The sequence below is a fragment of the Pangasianodon hypophthalmus genome, chromosome 12 (assembly GCF_027358585.1).
Source record: "Pangasianodon hypophthalmus isolate fPanHyp1 chromosome 12, fPanHyp1.pri, whole genome shotgun sequence".
NCBI lineage: Eukaryota > Metazoa > Chordata > Actinopteri > Siluriformes > Pangasiidae > Pangasianodon > Pangasianodon hypophthalmus.
In genome coordinates this window covers 12,688,351-12,712,969 of record NC_069721.1, presented here as the reverse complement: position 1 = coordinate 12,712,969, position 24,619 = coordinate 12,688,351, and the positions used below count along the sequence as shown (strand labels likewise).

General features: G+C 39.8%; 1 protein-coding gene and 1 long non-coding RNA gene across 3 annotated transcripts in view; one reads left to right on the top strand and one right to left on the bottom strand.

The window, feature by feature from the left end:
- Window positions 1-9,735: 9,735 nt before the first annotated feature.
- The window catches only part of nrg3b (neuregulin 3b), a 138,107-nt gene continuing 123,223 nt past the window's right edge, over window positions 9,736-24,619 (top strand). For both annotated transcript variants that reach the window (XM_026914629.3, XM_026914627.3), the window contains exon 1: window positions 9,736-11,757. In XM_026914629.3, the coding sequence (XP_026770430.3) occupies window positions 10,929-11,757 (829 nt within the window). In that variant the 5' untranslated portion in view covers window positions 9,736-10,928. The remainder of the gene's footprint in view (window positions 11,758-24,619) is intronic.
- LOC128319540 (uncharacterized) overlaps window positions 11,768-24,619 on the bottom strand; it is a 63,992-nt gene continuing 51,140 nt past the window's right edge. The window contains exon 3 of the long non-coding RNA XR_008303001.1: window positions 11,768-17,690. This is a non-coding gene — a long non-coding RNA (uncharacterized LOC128319540). The remainder of the gene's footprint in view (window positions 17,691-24,619) is intronic.

The window sequence follows — 24,619 nt, the reverse complement described above, 5'->3', positions numbered from 1 at the left end:
ACCAGTGAAGGCCAGTTCTTTTCTTATGGGGTCCTTATTATTGGAAAAAGTGCAAAATTTCCTAACATGATTTTAGTGGCTTATAGACTCCACTTTAATAGACACATATGCTAAAAGTCACAGTTTGTCCTTAAACTACTATATTTTATTGACTTTGTGTCAAAATCTGAGATCTGAGCAACCAATAGAAAATTACGAGACTCCTAGACAGATAGTAAACAAATTTGTCTTTATGTCTGCAAATTTCATGTGGTTGGGAATGGTATTTCTGGAGATATTAATTCGTAAACATGGCTTCCCAGATAAGATGTTTTTTGATTAGAAAATATATTTTTCAGAGGAGTGAAAAATGTGATGTTAGAATTCAGGCAAAACAAAAGACTTTGGTTTTAGGTCACAAGCAACAAATAAAAAAGAATAAACAAAATCTGAGACACACAGCAACAACACTATCTAGCCCCATAACCTACCATCTTTTTTTTTTTGAAACACCTGCCCTTTCCCTAAACAATTTGCTCAAACTAATGTAAAACTCTCAGAATAATAATAAAAAAGGACTTAACAAATTTGTTGCTAAAAAGTATTGTGGCAGGGTTAATCCATTCCTAGTAGAGGTGATACAGAGTTGTACATAATAGCTTTAGAAGTGTGACACGGATGGGTGAAGCCACTCCTGAGGCTGTGGGGACGTGTATGTGTGAAACACCACGCTGCATCACACTATAATCAGCATTGCAGCATGCACGTTCCTGCCACGTCTGAAGATGAAAGAGCTGGGCAGAGGGGAGTTTTTTTTTTTACTCTGTATTTGGTGTTTGCTTATTTATGAGTTTTCGTGGCAGAGTCAGAGTGAGGGAAAATATGTGTGCAGAAGTGCATGGGTATGAATTTGGTGTATAGCTATATAAAAGGTTTCCTCTCTCTCTATCCTGCATGACACCATTCAGTCATAAATCAAAATACTAAACCTAACACACACACACACACACACACACACACACATACAAATTAACTGGACCACAATGGAATTAATAAGACATTATTTAAAACAAATCGTTTTTATGTGGACAGTGAGCGATACAGTATTTCTCTTTTTTACAGAAACATATTGTGTATTGATATCGTGTCAGTGTTGCTGCTTGTCCTTCAACAGACTCACTTTCTTATTTAGGCTGTGCTGGAGCGTTGTTCTGCATGCAAATGCTGTGTGTATGTGAGTGTGTGCTACTCTCCTGTGTGTCACAGTCTCTTGTCTGTGGGAAAGTTCTCCAGAGAAGAGAGAGCTCTCTGTTTGATTTAGCCCTGATTGAACATGATCATCAATTGCCTCTCTCCATGCTTATGTTTACATATTCTGTGCATGAGAAAATGAGATCCCCCCTCTATCCTGCGTGACTCTCCTGCTTCCTATAATCCCACACTGGATCTCATGCCAGGCACAGTGGACTTGCTTCATGGCCTCTTTGACCACAACTAGCGACTCAGCATTTACTGGTGTGAATCAGTAGGATTAAGATCCAACCCACTGTTCCCAAACGTATGCAGATTGCCGTAAATGTTTGCCAGAATCTGACACTGGGCTTCTGTGACTAGCCAACTGGCAGAAGTGAGAGAGGCAGAGAGAAAACGATGCATTCAGGAGCCTGTTAGTTATCAAAATGGTCAATTTACATGAGGCTCCAGTCCAGGTTGGGTAGCTATGCAGGGGAGAGAAGCAAATGATGGGAACACTCAAACTTAGAGTGCTTCATTAAAGCAATAACTGCTCTAATGGGTTTTCTGTCAGGAAATTACTCGTGTTTTGTGATGGCAATATTAAAGTGTGTTGTTGCCAGAATCAGAGTGGCATTAGATACTAATGTTTCTAAATGATAAATTTTAACTGAATAAAGTATAATTTTCTTGAGGAACAATGAACTAGCCAGTGATGTGCACTGCATAATTTAAGAGGACCAGTATCAGTCCAAATCTCAAAAGCGCTTCCATTTGTTGTTATGGCCAGAATGATTTCCTCCAGCATCTGTTGGATAAAATGGTTCTTTTCAAAGTGTGGATTTGTATTATCCCTTCTTGCACATACCTTCCTGATATCCTTCTGTCTATTCAGGAACTAGCAATCGATATGAATTGTCATGTCATTGTTCCTGAGTGTCTGGGCCTAAATTTGGATTTAGGAGGTTGGGAAGCCATACTGCCTTCATGTGGAAACAGTACTATTCAACTTATACACTGTTCTGAGAAGGTTTGTTATTTACTGAACACTGATATCATGGAAATGAAAAAATGCTTTTGATATTCTGTTTTGACTTTAAGTGCTTTATTTAACTAACTTCAATCTACAGCCAAATTCAAATTTTATGTTTTCCATGTTTGCCAGTTTTGGCACCAGAATGATATCAAAATATGATTAATGTATGATTAATATGATTAATGATTTCCATAAAATTATAGTACTGGAGCTATGAACACCAAAAGATACAGGGAATGTACAACTCTGCCATATTTTTGTCACTAATGAACTCTGCCGTAAATAATGGAATAAACCTGTACAGCAGCTACACTATTATTTTGGGGGAAAATGTGATATGCATGTTAATGTAACATTTATGGCATTTATGACATGTAAGCATAATGAATCTCTCTCTCTCTCTCTCTCTCTGTCTCTCTGTGTGTCAGATGAAAGTTCTTAAATAATGCTTAAATATTCTTCAGGATTTTAGGCATACAATATTAACATTACGAAATGTACACTCACTATCCACTTTATTAGGAACACCTGTACAGCTGCACATTCATGCAGTTATCTTATCAGTCTATCATGTGGCAGCAGCACAATGCAAAAAAAAATCATGCAGATACAGGTCAAGAGCTTCAGTTAATGTTCACATCAAACATCAGAATTGGGAAAAAATGCAATCTTAGTGACTTTAACCATGGCATGGTTGTTAGCATCAAATGGGCTGGTTTAAGTATTTCAGAAACTGCTGATCTCCTGGGAATTTCACACACAACAGTCCCTAGAGTTTACACAGAATGGTCTGAAAAACAAAAACCATCCTGTGTGCAGAGGTTCTGCAAGCTGAAACACCTCGTAGATGAGAGATATTAGAGGAGAAAATGGTGGTGGTGAGCAGAAAAGCATCTCAGAACGCACAACACGTCAAACCTTGAAGTGGATGGGCTACAACAGCAGAAGACCACATCAGAAAGGTCAGGACATCATTTACCTCATACACATGGCTCCAGTGTGTATCCATGTGCAATGTTTTTATTTCAGCTTGAACATTAACCACTATTCTGTAAGCATTTCAGAGTTAGAATATATGCTCAGATAGGAACAACACCACCATCCTATTAAACAAATGATTACTTGTTTATTTGTTCATCTTACATTATAGTAATGTACATTATACATTACATTTCATCCCTTTGGGATGAAAACAGCATGGCCTATCAAAGCTTTGAAACATGCTACCCTGCTCTTCCAGTTGTTTTCTTTCTTTTGTTCGTTCATTCTCATGGACATAGAATGAAGGCTGCAATTCCTCTTCCATCTGGTATCTGTCAGACATGAAACAAAATTTCAATACATGAGTCTTTGGCTTACAGAGATAATAAAAAAAACAACTGCAAAGGGCTCAAATTTACAAGAACTGAAGGAAAGATTGTACGAAAAAAAAAAGTATGACAGAAAAATCAAAGAGTTCACTCAGAATATTATCAGAAAATAGAAATTTATATCAGCGAAGATGAAGAGATGGAAAGAGACAAACTCCAACTACACCAGAAGTAGTCTTGCACTTTAAGTTTGGCTTACAGGTCAGTGAGCACATTCCCTAGGGAAGGAGCACCTTGAAACTGTGGGTCCATGAAGCGAAGTGACAGCTGTGTATCAATAAGTCAGTGCAGTCATCTAAGAAGCAATTCAGCTGTACAAAACACACTAGAGGTCATGACTATACACCAAATTTCACTTATTAAATTATTATTATTCTCTATAAGGCTACTTTTTGGCTTCATTTTTTTTCATAACACACACATAGTGCAAGCAAACTATATATATGCTTGATATATATAATTGCTTTAGCACAGTAATGACTGGTCACAATATTGAATGATCGAGCTAAAACATTCTACTTACTTACTCAGAATTAGTATAATGAAACCGTCATGGTTGAGACTTAGAGCACTGGGTCTCATCGTAGGCATAAAACTATTACATATACACATAGGAACACACCCATTGAAAGATAGACAGGCAGCACCACTCATGATTGCAATTTATTTGTCGACTGCTTCAAATCTGTAATCATGCCACACCTCTTCTGAATAGCAATCATGGTAAACAGAAAAGCTGACAGCTCTTTCGTTCAAACCTGGTAAAAATGTATGGTTCTGTCTTTGTCTCTTAATGTAATTTGTACTTTGCTTGGGCAATGTTTGCTTAGTCTTTTTATTTCTAGTTTCTTCACTAAAGGCATTTTGAAAAATCAATGATCAATGACCCGCAATTGTATTTCACATGCGCCTACTCAATCATTACTGAAGACATGTTATGGATATGTCAGTGATGCAGCCTTAAATAAATCACTGTAATGATTTATTGTACATGTAAATCTAGGGCATTTCACCAAGTATAATCACCTGACATGACTGTCACTGACAAGCTGCTTGAATCTACTGGCTTTGATAGAAAGAAGCCTCACTTCCAGTGTTTCCAACTAAGCTACTGTATCACTACATTTGGTGACTCTAAAAAAAAAAAAGAAAGAAAAGCTTAGTGACAAAACTAGCGACTGTCCTTATCCGCTCTCCAGCTCACATTACAGCTACTGGTTATACAAGTTAAATGAGCAAATTTGGTCGACTCACAACCTGTAGGTAAAGACTCAATGAGTTTTGTTTGCTCAAGCCCATGTTCACAACAACCAATCACTGATCAGCTTTGTTCCCAATGACCAATCAGTGATCACCATTGTTCCCAATAACCAATCACTGATCATTGTTCCCAATGGCCAATCCCTGATCAGCATTGTTCCCAATGACCAATCACTGATCAGAATCTTCTTTGTTAGGAATTCTCTTCTTGGCTATATATACAAGTAATAAACCAAGTTATTCCATCTGTAACATTTCCTTCATGGTCCCAGCTTCCCTCCACCACTGCTTATTTTTGTCTGTGTTCTTGATAGAAATGATATTTTGTAAATGTATATATTCAAATAGGTAATTTGTTATGAAATAACCAAAAAGAACTTATTTCTGTAAGAAATGTTTAATGTATTATTTTCTGTTCTCATAAAACTGCATTGTATTACCCTCCAAAGTATTGGAATGGCAAGGTGAATTCTTTTGTTTTTGCTATACACTGAAGACATTTGGGATCAAAAGATGAATATGAGACGATAGAGCAGAATTTCAGCTTTCATTTCCTGATATTTACACCTAGATGTGTTAAACAACTTAGAACATGGCAATTTGGTTCCAAACCACCCAATTTTAGGTCAGCAAAAGTATTGGAACAGATAGTCTTAAAGTAAATAACACTTAATATTTGGTTCCATATCCCTTGCTTGCAATAACTGCATCAAGCCAGCGACCCACTGGCATCAACAAACTGATGCATTCTTCTTTTGTGATGCTTTTCCAATCTTGTACTGCAGCTTCTTTCAGTTGTTTGTTTTGTGGGGTTTCTCCATGATGAGTGGTTTGTATCTTGTGGTATGGCCTCTTTATTTCTGCTCTCGAAGTCTTCTTCGAACGGTGGATTGTGATACCTTCAACCCTGCCCTGTGGCGATTGTTGGTGATGTCACTGACTGTTATTTTTGTTTGTTTTTCCTTTACAGTTCTCACAATGTTTCTGTCATCAACTGCTTTGTTTTCCTTGGCCAACCTGTTCGATATCTCGTTGTTAGTACACCGGTGGATTCTTTCTTTTTCAGAGCATTCCTAATTGTTGTATTGGCTATGTCCAGTACTCCTTTTTAACAACAAATGCAGTCTTCACAGATCAAACCCAGGGCTCAAACCAAGAGTCGACATTCAGACCTATTAATTATTTAAACTGTCGCTCTAATTGCACACTTGCACAACAAGATACACCTGTCAGTCACATGTCCCAATATTTTTGATCACTTGAAAAAATCGGTGGGTTCAAACAAAAGGTGTGTTGTTCTAAGTTGTTTAACACATCTATATGTAAAATATCAGGAAAAGAAAGCTGAAATTCTGATCTATCATCTCATATTCAACTTTTAATCTCAAACCCAAATGTATTCAGTGTATAGCAAAAACAAAAAAAAAAATGGCCTTGCTGTTCCTGTACATTTGGAGGGGACTGTATATTCCCTAAGTGTTTTCAGAAAATTGTCTGGTAACATATTTTGGTATGCAAATGATTATGATGTTTAAATGAATATGCAAATTAGCCTATGATGTCTTTTGGTGATTTCTAGCAACTTCAGCATGCATTAGCTACTTCCCCTGAAAAGAGTTGATAACACAACTCACTTCTTCATATCTTTCTGTGTATCTTATGATCATTGGTGGTGCTATTGTTACTTTTGGTTCCACAGAAGTTAAAAATAACACACTTTAAGCCATTTTATAAAAATAAGAATAAAAAATTATATTTTAAGCAAACAAGATGTCATGGATTCCAGAAATGGAGCCCTATTTATATGTCTTTTTTCCTTGAAAGACAGGGCAGGCTTAGTGCAAGGCTTAGCCATTCTAGTGCAAGAAAGATCTCTTTCTAAATCAACATGCAACATGAGTGTCCTAAATGTTGGCTGGATGTTGCTGGTCCATATCAGTTGTTGATTTTAATTCTATTTCAGAGCCTGAGGCAGCCACTGTGAGCAGAGTTTTTTGTTTAAGAAGAAATTTTACTGACAGCTGCTAGAATGTGAGAAGCTATGACAAAGAAGACGTGCTATCAAGTTCATTATTTCACTGCCACAGATGTTGCAGGGTTGCAAAGGGAACTGTTACTGACTACAGTGATATAATCCCAAGAAAACAGATGATGTTTTCACAAGATCATGAGCAAAATTAAGTTGTGAATTTGAGATTTTGGGGAAAAAAAGATAATGCATGGCCTCTGGATATCCATATGATTAATTTTGTTGCACATCACAAGGTTCTGTAGGAGCTCATTTGTCTCAGTATATTTCTTTGCAAATTCTTTTCCTCCCTGCATTAAATTACAATTTTTAAGCATTGAACAGAAAGAAAATAACAACAATATGACTGCACTTGACTGCACTGATGTCTTTATGCATCAATCATAGGCTGAAGCAAAATGAAACCATATCAATCATCTCCGTGTTGTGGCCACAGGAGGAGGTCCGAGTGAATGGCTTTCTTGTCTCAGCAAATTAAAGATGGCCCACAATTAATTAGCATATGGTTATAAAACAATTGTATATTTTCTATTATTCAACAATATTTGTATATTTTGTGTATTATTCCACAATATATAAACAACAGCCACTGTACTACTAAAAAAACTCAATAAGAAATGTTTTCTTTCATGGGTGATGTTTTATTTTAACACTTAATAAACTGAAAAAAAACCCTGCCACCTGCTGGCAGACAGTATCAAGTGCATGCTGATTTCCTGTATCAGACTGTTTACCCCATACCCTAATTCTTCTCTTCTAGACACAGCTCACGCCAGCACCAGCTGAGCCTTTCACACTCTCCCAAAGCTCAAAGCTAGCAGTCTGAATGGATGTGCATGTGTTTGTTTGTTCTTACTATTTGGTGTATGCTTATTTTGTACCGTGGGACACACAGTGGGAATAACCAAAAGGTTTTCGGAGTGTGTCAGGGTTTTCCAAGTTTGGAACTTTGGCATCCATGCGGCACTTTTTATCCCACCTCTAAAATCCCAACACCCATGTGTCTTTCTCTGACACAGAGGTAGGAAAGCCTTCAAAAGGAGCTCCACTTCCTCCTCATTTTATAATTCAAGAGCCAGGGCTCGCTTTAGTGACAGGCCTGTGTTAATGTTGCTGTGGCAAGCTGTCACTCATAACTACCACATTCCCATGTTAACTGCACTCCATCTTAACTGCACATTACAGATTCTGTGAGGAATGTGATGGCTCGCTATGACGTCTTTGACTGAGAGAACTCTTTGAATCCACACTCTTTGATTAAGAAATTTACAAGGAAAAAGTGGCACATTGAACACAAGGGACTGAGAGTCCATCTAGAGGGTCCCCAGAAATGAAAGATGTCCTTAAACATCCTATCCGGCCTGCCTGCATACAAATAAAGTGATCCCAGGCAACTGTTATGTTTAGAAATGTGACTGATTAAACATAATTATCATATATATGGCAAAATGAAACTCCTTTTTGCTACAGGCAGCTCCATTGTTTTTCCTTGTCATTCCCTGGGCACTGCGTACATTCGCACTGTTGTATTTCTTCAATGTTTGCATTTTCAGTTAAAAAGGAGTGAAATGTTCCACCTTTGTTCTCATATACATCCCATTGTACATTTGTTTTATTTCTATTAAAGGTGGGGGTTAGTGATTTTTAAGTCAGAGCACACTTGTGCTGTTTGTGCTCATCACATTACGGCAGCTGTCAATAAAATTAGAGTAGAAACTCCAGTTTCCATGGAGGCACAACATCCAACCTGTCATGACAAGAAGCCCTCCGTACTTAACCTGTCAACCATGTTTTCTGTCAATTCAGAAGACCCTTCTCTTGCTAGCATTTAGGTGTTTTAGCCTATTCCATGTTTATATGTTTTGGAGGATTTAACTTCAGCTAAATTCTGACAGAAGTACTGACTATACCTCAAACTATATTTACAGCATTTGGCAGACACCCTTATCCAGAGCAACTTACATTTTATCTCATTTATACAACTGAGTGTTTGAAGGTTAAAGGTCTTGCTCAATGGCCCAGTAGCTTGGCAGTGCTTGAATTCGAACTCACCACCTTCTGATCAGTAATCCAACATCTCAGCCACTGAGCTACTACTGCACACATCTCACTCAATACACTTCATACTTTTGCACATTTAGATTCTCAAACCACAATGTATTGTAATTATACATAAAAACCCATAATATATCTTGCTTTTCCATTCTCTCTGGCTACTATTAAATTACCCAAATCACACTGTTATTGTGTTTGTGCAGATTTTTGAGATGTTTGTATTATGATTCTATTCATATCAAAATGCTAGGACCCTCAACCTTCTGCTAAAGCATGTAGTGATTATATAGTGTGTACGTGGTTTGTGGTTGGTGTTGCATGTGTGACATTTGCACAACAACAGAAACGTACATCTCTCTCCTTCTCTACACTCTGTAACTATGTCTTTCGTTTCTCTTCCACATCCCTCTAGGGAACCAGGAGGAGTGTCTGTAAGCCTTGAGGTACATTGTATGCTGCTGCCTCACACTTACTGCATACTCCACTTTCATTTCACTCCTGCTCCCCTTGTCCCCATCTTGTTCTCATTCATTTTTTTATCGTTCTCTAAGCTTTTTGCATTTGGTCCTCCCTTTATTCTGTTCCTTTCCTGCTAAATCTGTCACTGTTCATATATACTCACACACACACACACACACACACACACACACACACACACACACACTTAATAGAAACTGTGGTTGCACAGAAGGAGGAGGAAGCAGGTGAAGGAGGAAACAGAAAGACAGCATCACTCACAGTCCAACCCTCCACACACACACACACACACACACACACAGACTGCAGCCTCTAAGAAAAGCAGCCGCATCAGTTTTCAGAGCAGCGCTCCCTCCTCCTCCCATCCTCTTCTCACTTGCCGTCTTTCTCTCTCTCTCTCTCTCTCTCTCTCTCATGCTTACTCACATGCTCTCTCCTTCTTCGCTAGCACTCTGGTGCGCTCTCTTTCTCTCTCTCTCTCTCTCTCTCTCTCTCTCTCTTTAACTGTATTAGTGCCAGTGTCTGTGTCTCTTAGTGTGGGAATGTAGCAGACTTGGAGGCAGCGCTGCTGTTCAATCTGAGCGCATGGATGGACCTTGGACAGTCGTCTGGATGTGTGTGGGCACAAGGGTCTAGCTCAGGGCATGGATTGTTAAAAAAGGATCAAATGGATTTAGCCCCTCTCTGCCCTCTGTGATTAATTCCCCTGGATCGTTGTCCATCGCTCAGCTGCTTTCTCCTGGGGAAGAGATTACCGGCTGCCTGAGTCGGCTGGAGAGCCACTGGTGAGTGAAGAGAGATGAGGAGAGCAAGCTTGGCGTGTGTGTGGAAAGAGTGAGCTGCAGACGTGCCTTTGGAGTGAAGCTTTGCTACCCACTGCTATTAGAAATTTCCAGCGCAAACCCACAGACACAACCGGTGAAAGGCAGGGCTGCATCAGCTGTGATGGTTGCTGCGTTGGTGCAGCTGTGAGAGGAGCTGCAGCAGGGAGTTGCCGGGTACATTCTCGCTCAGCCTTGGATTTACAGCGTGCTTCTAACGGTAGCCGCAGTGTCCTCGATCCACTGTTCTGTCTGTCTACCTTGTTTTTTCTTGCTCTCACTGTTTCTACTCATCGGAGCATCTTGGGAATTATCTTTAGCTCTCTAGACACTGAACTAGATAGAGGCACGTCTCTCAAACTCCCCCTCTCCCTTCCCTTTCCTCACTTACCTCTCTGAGTGTGTGTCTGTGCTACAGCATGTTTGTGTGTGCGTAATTATTCCTGGCTTGTGATTGTGTATTGTGTTGTTGAGAATTTGTATTCAGGTAGTTATGTGTAGGCTAAAGTCCTGTGCACTGCTAATATGATCTGTCAGAGATTGCATCTGTCTCTGTAGCTGTGGATGAGTGCATGTTTGAATGTTAATGAGATGCCCAGCCCTGGTTTCTTGGTCAACCCCCTCCCCTGCTTGCATCGCTTCCTAGCCGGGCCCTAAACTCCAACAGCATGAGTGAGAGAACAGCTCTAGGGGCCACCATGGAGACCATGACCCTGGAGGAGCCCGGGGTTGAAGAGTCCTCTCCCCGGGTCCCGGGGCCCCTCCGCTGTGGCCCCTGTGCCATGTGGCCCCGCCAGCAGACATGGCTGTGTGCTGTGCCCTTGCTGATGGGATTTGTGGGACTGGGCCTCAGTCTCATGCTCCTCAAGTGGATTGTAGTGGGCTCAGTCCAAGACTACGTGCCCACTGACTTGGTGAATGCCAAGGGTATTGGGCAGGACCCCATCTTTCTCTCAAAACCTAGTGTCCCGCCAAAGGGCCCAGATGCCACCACTACGTCCACTACCTCCCCAGGCAATACTAATGGGCCAATACCTGGTTCAGCTGCAGATGGGACCTCTACAGTGCTCAGAACTCAATCAGGCACATCCTCAAACCACAGCAGCAACAGCAGTGGGGCAAGAGGAGCTGGAGCAGTGGAGGGAGGCTCTGGGAATCGAGCGCCACACCTCCATAACAGGGTTGGCACACGAGGGAATGGCACAGCTATACCTGGGGAAAAAGAGGTGACCCCACGCAGTACCACAGTCAGAAAGCCAAGTCCAGGTGGCAGCCGAAATGTTTATCCCTCGTCCAGAGCTGTACCACCAAGCCCAATCTCCATCACTACCACAACTACTGCAACTACCACTACTTCTACAGCGAAAAGCACAGCCACTACCCAAGTGCCCCCACTTATCACTACATCTACTAGGCCTACCCAGCGCTTAAACCATGGACGCGCTTCCAAGGGGCCTTCTACCAAGCCCACTCGTCCTCACCACCGCTTCAGAACACGTAAGTCTAATCACCCGCCCCTTCAGCACCACTGTTTGCATGTGTTTCATGTTTGTGCAGCCATTATGCATATGTAATTGTGGTTTTCTTTTTTTCAATTTATCCCAATGTCTGGCTTTGGTATTTGATGATTGTTATAGAACAATCTGTGATTTCAGTCATGCAGTAGCTCATTTTTCCTCAGCTTGTTTATGCAAAGGAGAGTTAGTATGTAACCCAGTGGATATACTCACATAGACACTGCTTTTCAGATCAGTCTTACAAAAGAGCCAGTCAAGCAGGCTAATAGTGCTGGAGCTGCTGTGCTCATTAGCTGTGCATGGTAATGAGGGCTCACATGAGTCCTTTTTCTTTCTCTGCACACTTGGATATGGAGCTTTCTTCCAGCTCGGTTTTTCCAATTTTTAATATCAATCATTAGGAATCATATATATTTTTTTTGGAATTCCTGAATATTCTTGGCTTCCTTGATACTCTATTTTTTTCTGTAGCACAAGCCTATTCTATCTCAGGGCTGATCAAGCATAGGAGATATGTGCTCTTATCAGGTGCAACCCTTAGACACAGAGCAAACAAGACAGAAAGGTGAGAATAGTGAAGAGAGAAGAATTTAAGAGGAGAGGGCACTGTTCCCTCTGTCAGCACAGATCAAGTCTCAAGGAAAAGATTCCATTTAGATAAGTGAAGATATGAGTACTGCAGTAGGTACGGCGGGTAGACTGGAGACAGCGGCCGCAAACTAGTCTGAGAGCTCTACCACTGGGAGGACAAGAGAAAGAAGGAAGGATCTGACTCTAGAGGGGTTTTCATTATAGATATGAAAGAGCTGCAAACAGAGAATCATTTTTGTTAAGTGTGTATCTCTCTGTACGTGTATATTATACAAATCTCTCTCTGTATTCACATATGCTTTTTGTGAACAGTAACTCCATTCTCAAAGCAATGTGATAATCAGGGATAAATAAAATCACTTCATCTCTTCAGAAAAAGGGGTGGGGGAAATATTAATGGCACCAGCATGAGTTGTAGCCAGAGGATGAGCCACAGTGGGGAATTAGCACTACTCTGTGTGCTAATTAAATGTTCTTCTCTAATCAAATCCAGAAGGCTGCTTATTTAGAAAGCAGGGTCCTAAAAACAGGCCACCAATTGTGAGTGTCACTACCAATTATCAACTTTAAGATGATAATTTCAACAATTTACATAGGACTTGATGCTTAATGCATTACCTCATCTCAGTGTGGTTTATAAAGTTTGTGTCTGTGCATCATCTCTACAACATAATTTCCTTTTTTAAAAAAATATATTATGGATTAGGTTGTGACTGAAAAAAACTTTTATGATCCAATTTTAGAGCTCAAAATTCTGATAGCCAATAATTTTGGCTAATAGTAATAGATGGTCAAAATTTTCACAGATACCATTCAGTTTACTGACATAATAAAGCAGAACTTTTTTATTTTTCTCAATTTTTAATCTAAAGTAATAACTGGATTTAATGTAAAATAGATTAAAACATAGACATTTTCCCTTCTTCTTAGGTATTGTGGATCAGTGTCTCACAATTTATCAAGTGAGATGCATGTCTGTTCCTTTTACACACCTCATACTGAACTTTTACAGTTCATTCACTGGCTGTCTGTGAGTGATGTGACAGGTTTAGACTAAATAAATTATAAATTACGATAGACTAAACCTTTAACTAATAAACAAATCTTATTATACTGTATAAGTACTGCTGTAATGGTATATATAGTAAGTGTGTAATAGTAGCTGTTGCAAATGAATATAAAGGAAAAGGTTGTTTTGAGAATTATGCTTTTAAAATAATTCTCTATCCATTTACCACACAATGAAAATGCATCTATGGAAAAAGAATGTTAAAATAATTATGTTTTATAGCCAAATGCTGTGAGGTTGCCAAATGTGTTTGAAAATGGGCACAAATTGTACTTGTCAGGTTTTCATTTCTATTGTAGTTTAATTACATGTGTCTCTAAGTTCATGAGCAGTTCACATACACTGCCAGAGCATAAACAGTTTAAATGGGTGAGAGGGGTTTGATGCAAAAACTGTTCCTTTACACCTTGCATTGTAACAGACGTGACATTTAATCCAACATTACTGATTTGGTGACCGATACAACATTCTTATAATTAATTTCCAGGTGAATAAATCTGATAGCTTCAAATAGGCACTGTATGCAGTAGGGTCTACATAAACCCCCAAAACTTCGACCTCAACTCAAAAGACAAGTAGAAGTTGTCCTGATGGGTTGCATGGATTTCATGTTTTCATGTGATGTAAAGCAAAAACCAGTATTCTAGAAGCGGGTTATTAGCACAACCTAGATCTCTACCCTATGTTTGTCTGTTATTGTAAGAGGCATCAGATTCATCTAAGCAGTTTTCCTGTGTAACTTTCAGGGTGCCAACTAAACAGAAAACCAAACAACTGACTAATAGGTGTGAAAGCATTTGAAAGACTATTCTGCATGTGTTTTCAGCTCTACACGTCCCTTAGCCTACTTTTTTTTTTGCTTTTTGGTTTGTTTAATTATATGCAGTGAGAAAACACACCAAATTACAAATGAACCCAAAGTATCAAATTTTGCTCTGATTTGGACTCTGCAAATGGACTAATAGGTACGCACCTGTTATTTCTGCCAATGCTGAAGAGTGAGCCAATGATAATGTAATATCACATATTTTATCCAATTAACAACGTATTGGTCAAACATTAATATGAGGATGTACTCCGTGTCAAATACATTCTGTGGTTAAGATTCTGTGTTTATATTCAGTAACATGCTCATTGTGTACCTTTGCTGTGCCATTGATGTGGATTTGCCCTCATGCTGGAAGTATTGTACCTAAGGGCAAGTACTGAACCAGCCATGAACCAGGGCTGGAGGGAGGGGGGTGGTTATGGGTTAGGGTTTGAGTGCCTCCAATGACCTCATGGCTCTCATTTATTTATGTTTTGACGACATTCTCAGTCACATCCCCGGGCGTGATGGAGATAGCAATGGTTACAGAGCTGAGGTCTTTATGACTACAGCTTTATGTGTTTGCAGGACTGGGAGCTGCCCCTAGGGCTAGTGATATTGTGAGCACACACTCCACATGGCCTTTGCATTCTATGATAGGTATTACTGCTGGAAATGTGTGACGTTTTTAAGTTAATCCTTAGTGGCAATAAAAGGATGAGGTTTGGCTGCTTGTAAAATAGACTTCAATTTCTTTCTGCCATATTGTGTAAGGTAATCTATCACAATTTAATGTAATCTATTCCACTCTAGCCAGAGCCTGCATAAACTGTCTTCTGGGCAAGTGCATGATGAAATGGCCTGTAGTGACCAGATGCACAAACATCCATCTTTACGTGAGATTTGTATGATAATACATTGGGAGAGGCTGTGCTTGTATGCCAGCAGAAAGAATTGGATCAGAGAGACTAACAACATTTTAATATCACTCAAGCAGATCCCACCACACATGGCATGTCTGTATTAATCTCCGTTTGTTCTGCAGCAGGGTCTGCAGCCATCTATTAGGAATAGGATTGAAATTTGAGAACCTCTCATCCATTGTCTCTAGCTGTACTGCACTTCACCCACTTCTCCTCCTGTGAAACTCTCTTCTTTCCTCTCCTTTTTATCTATTTTTCTCTTCTTTTTATCTGTATTTATCTCTCACTCTCTCTCTTAAATTGCCTGTCTGTGCACCCTATGTGTGTGAGTGTCCCCTTGTGTCCTGTGTCTGTGTTTCTGTTTGGTGCACTTGCTCTATGCATAGCCCCATTGCTGTAAAAGGAGGTAAGGAGGCATACAGTAGTTTGCTGACTGCTGGTGGAATTGGGGGAGAGGCACACCAACCGAGTCATCATTGTTATTCCACACATACCTTCCATGTTAGAATGGTAAGAGTCAGAAGGTAGTGTGCTAGAATGAGTTTTTGTCAGGAATGAAAGCATGCGGAGGAAGAAACAGTGAGTGAGGGAGTGTATATGCAAGGCTAGAGTCTTGGCAAAATGCACAACCAGGAAACAGCAGTCGAGTCAATCAAACAGAAAAGGCTTTTCAGGTGAAAGGAGTGAAGGCGAACACGGTGCTGTTTTGATGTGCTAACCTGGAGCATGCCCACTGTTCACGTCAGCTGCAGCAGCGTCAGCATCAGCAGTCTCAGTGTCGCACATGCTTAAACATTAGGATTAGAGATGAAAAACAGAAATCCATTTAGAGCAGACCCAGGGGAGGTCATCTGGGCTTTGGCTCGGCTGCCATCAACACACTGCTCTCCCCAGATACCAGCAACAGGACTGTCATGTGACCCTCAGCTACCAATCAAAAATGATAAGATATATAGGAAGACAGACAGACCCTAAGGGAGTGATACTTTGCTTTCTGGCAGGGTAATGATATCTCCAAGCCAAGCTTGACCCAAAATATTTTTGCTCCTACAGTGAAATGGATTTGAAGACATTTAGCCATACAGTGTATAAGATTCCCAGTGACCATCTATATTCAGGCTGGACAGAGGCTCCTCTCAAGCCTGGCCCTGTTTGTCAGTGACATTTCAGCATGCTGTATGCCTGACCCTTTACAGTCTAGTGGGAGGTAGGGAGGTTGACGTGGCCCAATATTTGGCTGCAGTAAGTGGCACTGAAGGCCATCTTAGGCTTCCTTAATGTCACCGAGTGATTTATGGGTGCAAAATGTCCACTGGAATGTTGAGATTATGGACACATGGGGATGGTGTGGCACAGGCTGAAATATTAATGGACAGAAAGGGAAACATGCGGAATGTGTGTTGGAGAAAACATGTATAATTAATGAAACCTTATTTTAAATGTAGAAAGAATGTCCCAGGAAGAATGTACTGGAGGAATCACATTAGAGTGCAGATATAGAGTGCTACATGCTTTCTGAATGTACCTGGAAATCACACCTTTAGCGAACTGACAAGACACAACTTTAAATGCAATGTCAAGGAGGATCTGTTTTTTTTTTTCTACTAAAACTGTGCTAGCTGGGTTTTTGCCAGCCTTTATTGCTCTAGCTGTATAAGAAAAAGCTACCAACCCTGACTTTAGCATTAAAACCTCAAGTATTTTCTGTCATCAAATTTTACTCTAAAGTGGGTTCAGCATGTACACTTACCTTACATCACTTATGGTAATTGGGTACTTAAGCCTGGATTGATGTATCTGTCAGGGTCTGAAACCAGAGCAGGAGTGCAGTAGAGTACTGCAGTACAGCCCTAGTGTTCACTTTTGACAGACCTGCACTGCAGCCCTGCTCAGCTGATGGTGATCTGTGAGAGTGCTGTAATTTATCCAGATTACTGGCATGTAAGACACTGCAACCTAGATGCTCATGGCTGTTCATGGAGCTCTGTGACCCTCGTCCCATTTACAGACTATGAATGCAGCTCATGTCCTTCTCTGTAACGAGCAATATAGCTAGAGCAAGACAGTATTACACACAGCTGAGCTGGTGCCAAGGGGATTACAGTTCATCATATCTGATCTCAGCCACTTAGATCCCCTCTATCGAATTCCACACCCGCAGGGCCCCCTGGATTCCAGTATCAATTTACCCAGTGATGGAAGGATGAATTGAAGTGAGATTTGCACATTCTCAGCAGAGTGCCACCATGTTGGAGGCGGGAGTAATTAGAGAAGGAGATATGCAGGCACTCTGCTGCTCTAGTTCGTGAAAGCAACCAGCAAACCTACTGGGAGTCTAGATGCTGTCAGCCAGCTGTGTTCAGCCTGAGTTATGGGTGCTTGCATTGGAGTCTTACCATGCTTCCTGGATTGGAGGAAAAGGGCACAGATGTTTTTGAGGAGACACACTTCTCTCGTCTTCTCTAACTTTCCTTCTGTTATCCAGTGAAAAGAGCAAAAAGTCTTTGCTGTGACCATATGCTCTGAAAACACAAATCCTGAATAATGAACAGTTGTACAATGGAATGTTTCCCTGGCTAGTGTATTTCTAGCCATGTAACTTTAAACAAGCAAAGGAAATGCCAGGAAGATGCATCATGAATATGCATGATTATGCCCCATGTCATCCTGCTATCTCAAATAGGTAGCTGGCAAGTTAGCTGTGAGCAAACTTGCTAACATTTCTTGCAGGTGGATACAAGTGGGTTTTCAATGTTGAAGTATTATTTGCATTGTCATATTCTCAATGATTTATTTAACAGTAGCTAATCCTGACAAAATACCCCAAGTTAGCTAGCTGAGCAGTAAACTGCTAGTAAACTATCTTGTCACAAGTTGATACAAATGTGATTTTCGTAAGTGAGTCTCGATTTGCATTGATATATTCTTACAGAGATGGAACTCAAGTGAAAGAAAGTACTTGATAAAGTATAGATCATGTGTCAAAATCTCACAATTAAAAGTGGAGGTTTCCAGCCAAAAATGTACTCATAAAAATGTTGCTACTTTTTAAACATGCTCAAGTATAAAAAAGTATTTAAATAAAAAGTATTTAAAAAATATTTAAAAGTATTAAAACATGTTTTAACTGTTTTCATGTGAAAACTAACTTTTATTACTTATCTAAAACTGTTATAAGCAACTACTAGGTTTTGCATGAAAGTATCGATCAATCTCTGTAAGTTTGCTGGTGACTAACACAATTTGCTTTTTCTCCTATGAGCTGGTCATTACACAATATGCACGACTATGCAGTTTGCTCAAGAAATAACTGGAAGTAAAATATCATGTAAATAACCAAGATTTAGCATTAGCTAGAATTTGTTATTTGTTGTGTCATTTTATGTGAGTCTTTGCTTAATCCAGCATATATTGAAACATTTTACAGAAGTAAGGTTCATGGGTGCTCATCCTAAAGGTTGGAACTACAGTCTGGTGGCTTATCCATTTTCAAGCGCACATACATAGCATTTGGGGCTAACTATGTAAATGCTATGTAAATTTGTTGCGCTTATTCAATTCGGTTGATAGAACATAGTTCTTGGCTAGATGAAAGAAGAGATTTATAACAAGTACCTTGAAAATCTTTATGAAAATGTATTGAGTGAAGAGTATGTTTTTTTTTCTTGGAAATGAAATTAAGTAAGAGTACAAGGATTGTATTGTATTGTATGAATTTTAATAATACTTCAATAAAGTATAAATATCCAAAATAATACTTGGTTATAAAGTACAATTACTCAAATATTTTTCACCCCTGTATTCTTGATTTATTTCACAGAACCCAAACTTGTCAAAAGATTTTCTTCATCATAAACATTCTCTAGTTTGTTCCCATCTTCCAAAAACATGCTAAATTGCCCCTAGATGTGAATGAGTGTGTGAATGTGTGTGTGTATGGTGCCCTGAAGTGGACTGGCATACCACCTTCAGTGTATTCTTGAGATAGACTTGCCCTGACCAGGACAAAGCAGTCACTGAAGATGATTGAATGAACAGACATCAGCCAATTTAACTAACAAAGTGCATTAACATGCACTTTGTGCATGTTTGTGCAAGTGGCTACAAATTTCTGAATCGCTAAGAACTTTAATTGTGAGCCACTTTGCGAGATCTCAAACTGAGCTCTTGACTTTAAGAATATTTAATTTCTAATTTAAATATTCTGAATTTTGCATAAAAACAGGTGAGAATTGCAGTCATTCCTCTGAAATATTTTGACAACTGCTTTACTGTTAAAATTAAGAATGGGCTTATTAATGTGCCATACTGACAAGAAAAAATTGTTTAAAGCAAACTGCTGTAACTTGTGTTACAGTGTCTGTGGTTTTGTAAGAAGGCCTTCACTTGATATATGTTCAAGGTCAGGGTAAAGGGTTCATTAATAAATAATATACGAAGAGAACAATACACTTTAGCAGCAGTCATATTGTTTCAGTTGTAGCCAGGTTATCTGCATCATAAAGCTTGTATTATAAGCTGCAGTCATGTAGGTGTTTGTAGCTATGTAAACAGGAGAGTGTGATAGCTCACTGTTCATGTATAATGCAACCTTGGGGAGTCTTGTGCTATGTGCCATATGGGATATGTGCATGTGAGTGTCTAAGTGACTCAGACGCAGTTAGAGTAAGTGTGCCTGAGGTACAGAGTAAGGAAGAGGCCATCACTTTTGTCTGGACCAGGAAAGTTTGGCTCGCTGTTGTAATCCTGGTATGGTGAAGAAGACTTCTGCAGGGAGATGATGTAAAACCTCCCCTGGAGATGAAAAGTGCCCTATGTCTTGCTGTCTCACTTTCTTTCCATGTCTTTCTATTTTGCCAAACCTTCTTTTCACTTTAATTCCCCAAAAAACAGAATTATAATTTAAGATTTCCACAATTATATTCTGTATTTTAGAGAGTCAAAATGCCAGTGGATCAGTCTGTGAGGCAACTTTGTGAATTATATATCAAATCTTCTGCCTAGAGTACTCTCCTCAACATCTCTCTCTTTCCATTTGATGTTGGGCATTAAATCATTGATGGGTACATGTTGAACAATAACACTCAGCTCATGAAACACCTGTCACAGGCAGACTGAGAAGAACACACAAGCGCAGTGAGAGGAACTGATATAAAACCAGACCAGAAGTGTACTGGAAATAAGTCTAGATCAGGGGCGGTCAAGTAAAATTTGAAAAAATTTGAGAGTCCAGCTACAGGAAACTCCTTACTTACAAAGGTCCAGATAAGCAACTAATGTGACTGAATAGTGACAACTGTTAGATTTTAATGCTTAACAACTAGTGATTAGTTCATAGCTATAAAAATGGCATATCAATTTGAAGTGGTTATGTTCTGTTTTACACTGGCACGTCACATTATCACGTTTCTATATATTTATTTAGTTACTTTGGTGTTCTCCCCAGTCTGGTCAAATAACAATTCCCACCCATCATCCAGCTCTCCCCTACCATACAACAGCTTCCTAGTGTGGAGGGTGAAAGGTATCACATGCTTCCGCTGAGACAAGTCAAGCTAGCCAACCACATCTTTTCAAACTGCCCCTCATGCTGGGCAGTAGTGTGATTGACAGGGGAGAGAGTAACACCACACTCCCTCCTAGAAAGCAAGTCCAAATTTGCTCTCTTGGCTCCTGGTCATAGATGTCATCATTGTGATTTGAACATGCAGTCTTCTGACAATATGGCAAATGCTTTTCTCTTCTGCCACTCAGGAGCTACGGAATCTACAGTGGTTGATGTTTAAAAAAACTAGAGGTGCCATTGTTTTTCCACACTTGTCTATGAAGCTTGTAGTTCTATGTACCATAGCTGATTTATCTGTTGATGCTTTGGCATCCGGACCAGTTTTCTACTGGCTTTTATGTAGAGTGAATGGTCCCTCTGGTGTTCCACTTTCACTCAACATTTAATAACCTTTTCAGGATATTTTCCTGGAAAATTTTAGTTATTGCTTTCACTTTCCTCTTTGCCTCACAGCCAGATGCCAGTATAAGATTCCAGAAAGCAGATTTTTGTAGTTCTGTTAGCCTTTCTGTGAGCAGTTGTGTGTGTCTTAGTGTCAGCTTAATATTTCTATATACAGACCTTTGAATTCTAAGGTTCTATCTGTTCTAAAGTCATAGCTGTGTGATTTTAATACATTGAGCCATAAAGGTTTTGACCCTCGATAATTTAGACCTATATTTGAGTATCTACCTCTTTCGTTTCTTCATTTGTCTATCTTTAGTAATTAATTAAATGAAATGGTAAAGAGGTAAATGGTTTTGAGTTTAGCTTTTTGTCTAAACAGTAGATAAAAACAGTAGAAGAGTATTGTTACGGGTTTCGGCACTAGGATGTATAATAGCACCGTGCATGGCCCGCTTGTCCGAGAGGACAATATGGCGTGGAATGGAACCAAGTGCGGAGACGGGCTGCCAAACAGCTCCACCTAAAATACAAGTGCCTCGAGCAGGGCATGGAGCAGGTAGGTTGTGTGCACTGATCCGTGGTACTGGTCGCTGAGCTAACTCCAGGGGTAGTATCGGTGAGGGTCGTAGTGCATATGTGGTACTGTGAAGGGGCTTATGGCTCAACATAGGCGCACAGCAACGTGACAGGAAAATAACACAAAAGGCCCTGTCGTTTGGCCGAACTTGAAAGAACTAAATATTTCCTTAATGTTCACTTTTCTAAACATAAACCTCAATATTAACTTTTCTAAACCTTGAACCATTAAATTATCGAGACATTCTGCTAGCTGGCACAGAACTGTGTCCGCATGCGGAGAGAGGCAGTCGGAGGGCTTATGAAGAGGCGTGGCCAGGTGCTGCAACGTTTACACTGATTACCTGCACGAGAGCACCACGTTATAGAAGCCCGTGCAGGTGGCCGTGGATTTACCTGAGAAGGCACCCATGGCATTACAAGCATCTTACAATCTGACTGTCTCTTGATAAATACCACTTTCTGTTAGAAATATATAAAACAATAACAATAGCAATAAGATACATATTTTTAAAATATACTGTTGTATTATTTGTTTGGTTTTAGCCCATACTAACACAATAATAACACAATAAATAACATAAAACTAAAACAATTAAAAGGCTTATTTGTTTTATTTGTATATTCTATAGCTTAATTACAAGTATCAGCAAGTATTACCTATATATTTGGTATAAATACCTAAGATGCTGTACCCAGCACTGCACAATTATAACAGTCTGTTGATCATTGGTTTATTTAGTCTGTGTCTCTGTTTTTGTCATTAGTTTTCTAGTCAAAGTATATCTTAGTAAAACTTAATGCATGAGAAAATAAGACATTTTGCATTTTACTTTAAAATTAACCTCTAAATGAAACTCTTAAAATTGATTTTTCTAAAACTATCTCTCTCACGCTCTCTCTCACACACACATACACACACAAACATGCATCCTCAAATAAGAAAAATGACTAAAATTATGCTGTAGTTGGAAGTTACAACAGATTTTTATGTAATAAAGATTTTAAAAATTTCAATTTTATAATTCAGCATACCCACAAATACAACTCGACCTCACCTTGTAGGCTTTTTCTCCATTAACATTTCATTTCCTCCAATTTTCTCATTTACCCAACATTGTAGGAGCTTGTCGCTTGCTACAGTGACATTACAAACTGACTCTGTGGCAGAGAACCTGGGCTACTTTTGACTTAAACCAATATAATACTGACACCCCTTATCATTCATTCATTCATTCATTCATTCATCTTCAGTCAGGGTTGTGGTGGATTTAGAGCCCACCTGGTACCGGACATGAGGCAATATACCCTACCACTGCAAGACAGACAGACATTCTCACACTTATTCACATCTAGGGCCAATTTAGTGTAGCCACCACCTACTGGAATGTTTTGGGAGGTGAGAGAACCCAGAGGAAGCCCACATTTACAGAGAGAACATGTGAAACTCCACACAGTAACCTGAGCTTAAGCTCGAGCCAGAGATACTGAAGCTGTGTGGATGCAGTGCTACCCACTGTTCCACCTTGCTGCCCCTTGAACACCTTATATATTTTGCAAAACAGTAAACACCATAGATGTTCTCAGTTGGAATTTAACTAGGAGACCTTGGCTTGGGGTCCTAGCACTCCCGAGATTCCTTTGTAATTTGTACTGTATATGTAAATGTGGTTATATTGTACCTGTTTTCAGGAGCGTGTGTGTTACATGGTACATCCTACAGCTTCATTAGGGATGGAAGAGCTTAAACTGCTTAAAACTCTGTGCCAGACTGTGCACTCAGACCTTCCAATGCTAGATATGAAAGCTTTTGATCTTAGCAGGCTCTGTGCCACTGTTGGGATATAATAAGATATATTTGAGCACGCAGAATGAAGTTATGCCAAGACCAGCCACACTCCCAGCTTTACCTTCCTTGTATGATTTCATGAGTCTGTGGGCATGCATCTCTCAATTTCTGGCTCTTATTCATCCATCTGGGTGGGTGGATTGCTGGTGTGTCCTTTGTGTACCCCCTTGTTCCTGCAAGCCAGGCCAGTCAGTTGATTGAGTGAAATTCTAGGTGGAATAATGAAGATTAAGTAGAGATTGAAAAGGTAGATTTGTGGGTCACAGAGAGATGGTTGGATTTCCCCTTCCCTGTCTCTGCTCTGCGTTCTTAGAGCTGGATCCGTTTTTATTAAAATGGCTTGCTCTATTTCTTCTCCTAGAGCCATGTCTGGGTCTTACAAGTAGCAAGTGGGAGCTGAGCAGACAGAGATGTATTTGGTATAGGGTCAGAGTTTTGCGTATCTGACTCGCAGTCATTTCAGAACTGAAAGAGCAAAAGAGGCAGTGTGACAGTGGTTATGGCGATGGATGATTTTCTCTGTAGGAACAGCTCAGTTTGTGTTATGCGGTTAGAAGTCACAGTAGGAGGGAATACTAGAAATGCCTGAAGGAAGTTTATTTTTAAAGCAAGCAGTGGGTTACTCAAAAAACCCAAAAACAAACCACTGAACAGAGTAATACTCTGCTGTCTGTGGTCAGGCACGAGGGGGAAAGTGGAGACACGTGTTTCGTGTGATTGATGAAACAGTTATGTATAGAATGTGGATGATTCATAACTTCAGGGTATGAGTGTGCAAACAGGTGGGCATGTGTGTGATGTCTGCAGTTTGATGCAATATGTCGTAGTGGTGAGTGTGTGGGCAAGGCCTACATGATGTGATGCATAGTGCCTTATTTTCAGGTGTGCTGACACTGGATAGTCTTATCAGCAGTAAAGGAAAGCAAAATACAAGTATAGATACTCTGTTGCAGCAAGATGCCTGCTGTGCCTTTTTGTGAGCACATGTAAGTAAGGGATCTCAGTGCTACAGTGGGCACCACTGCTACAGACAGCTTCAAACTAACCTGGGTCCTGAAAACCTGTACTATGGT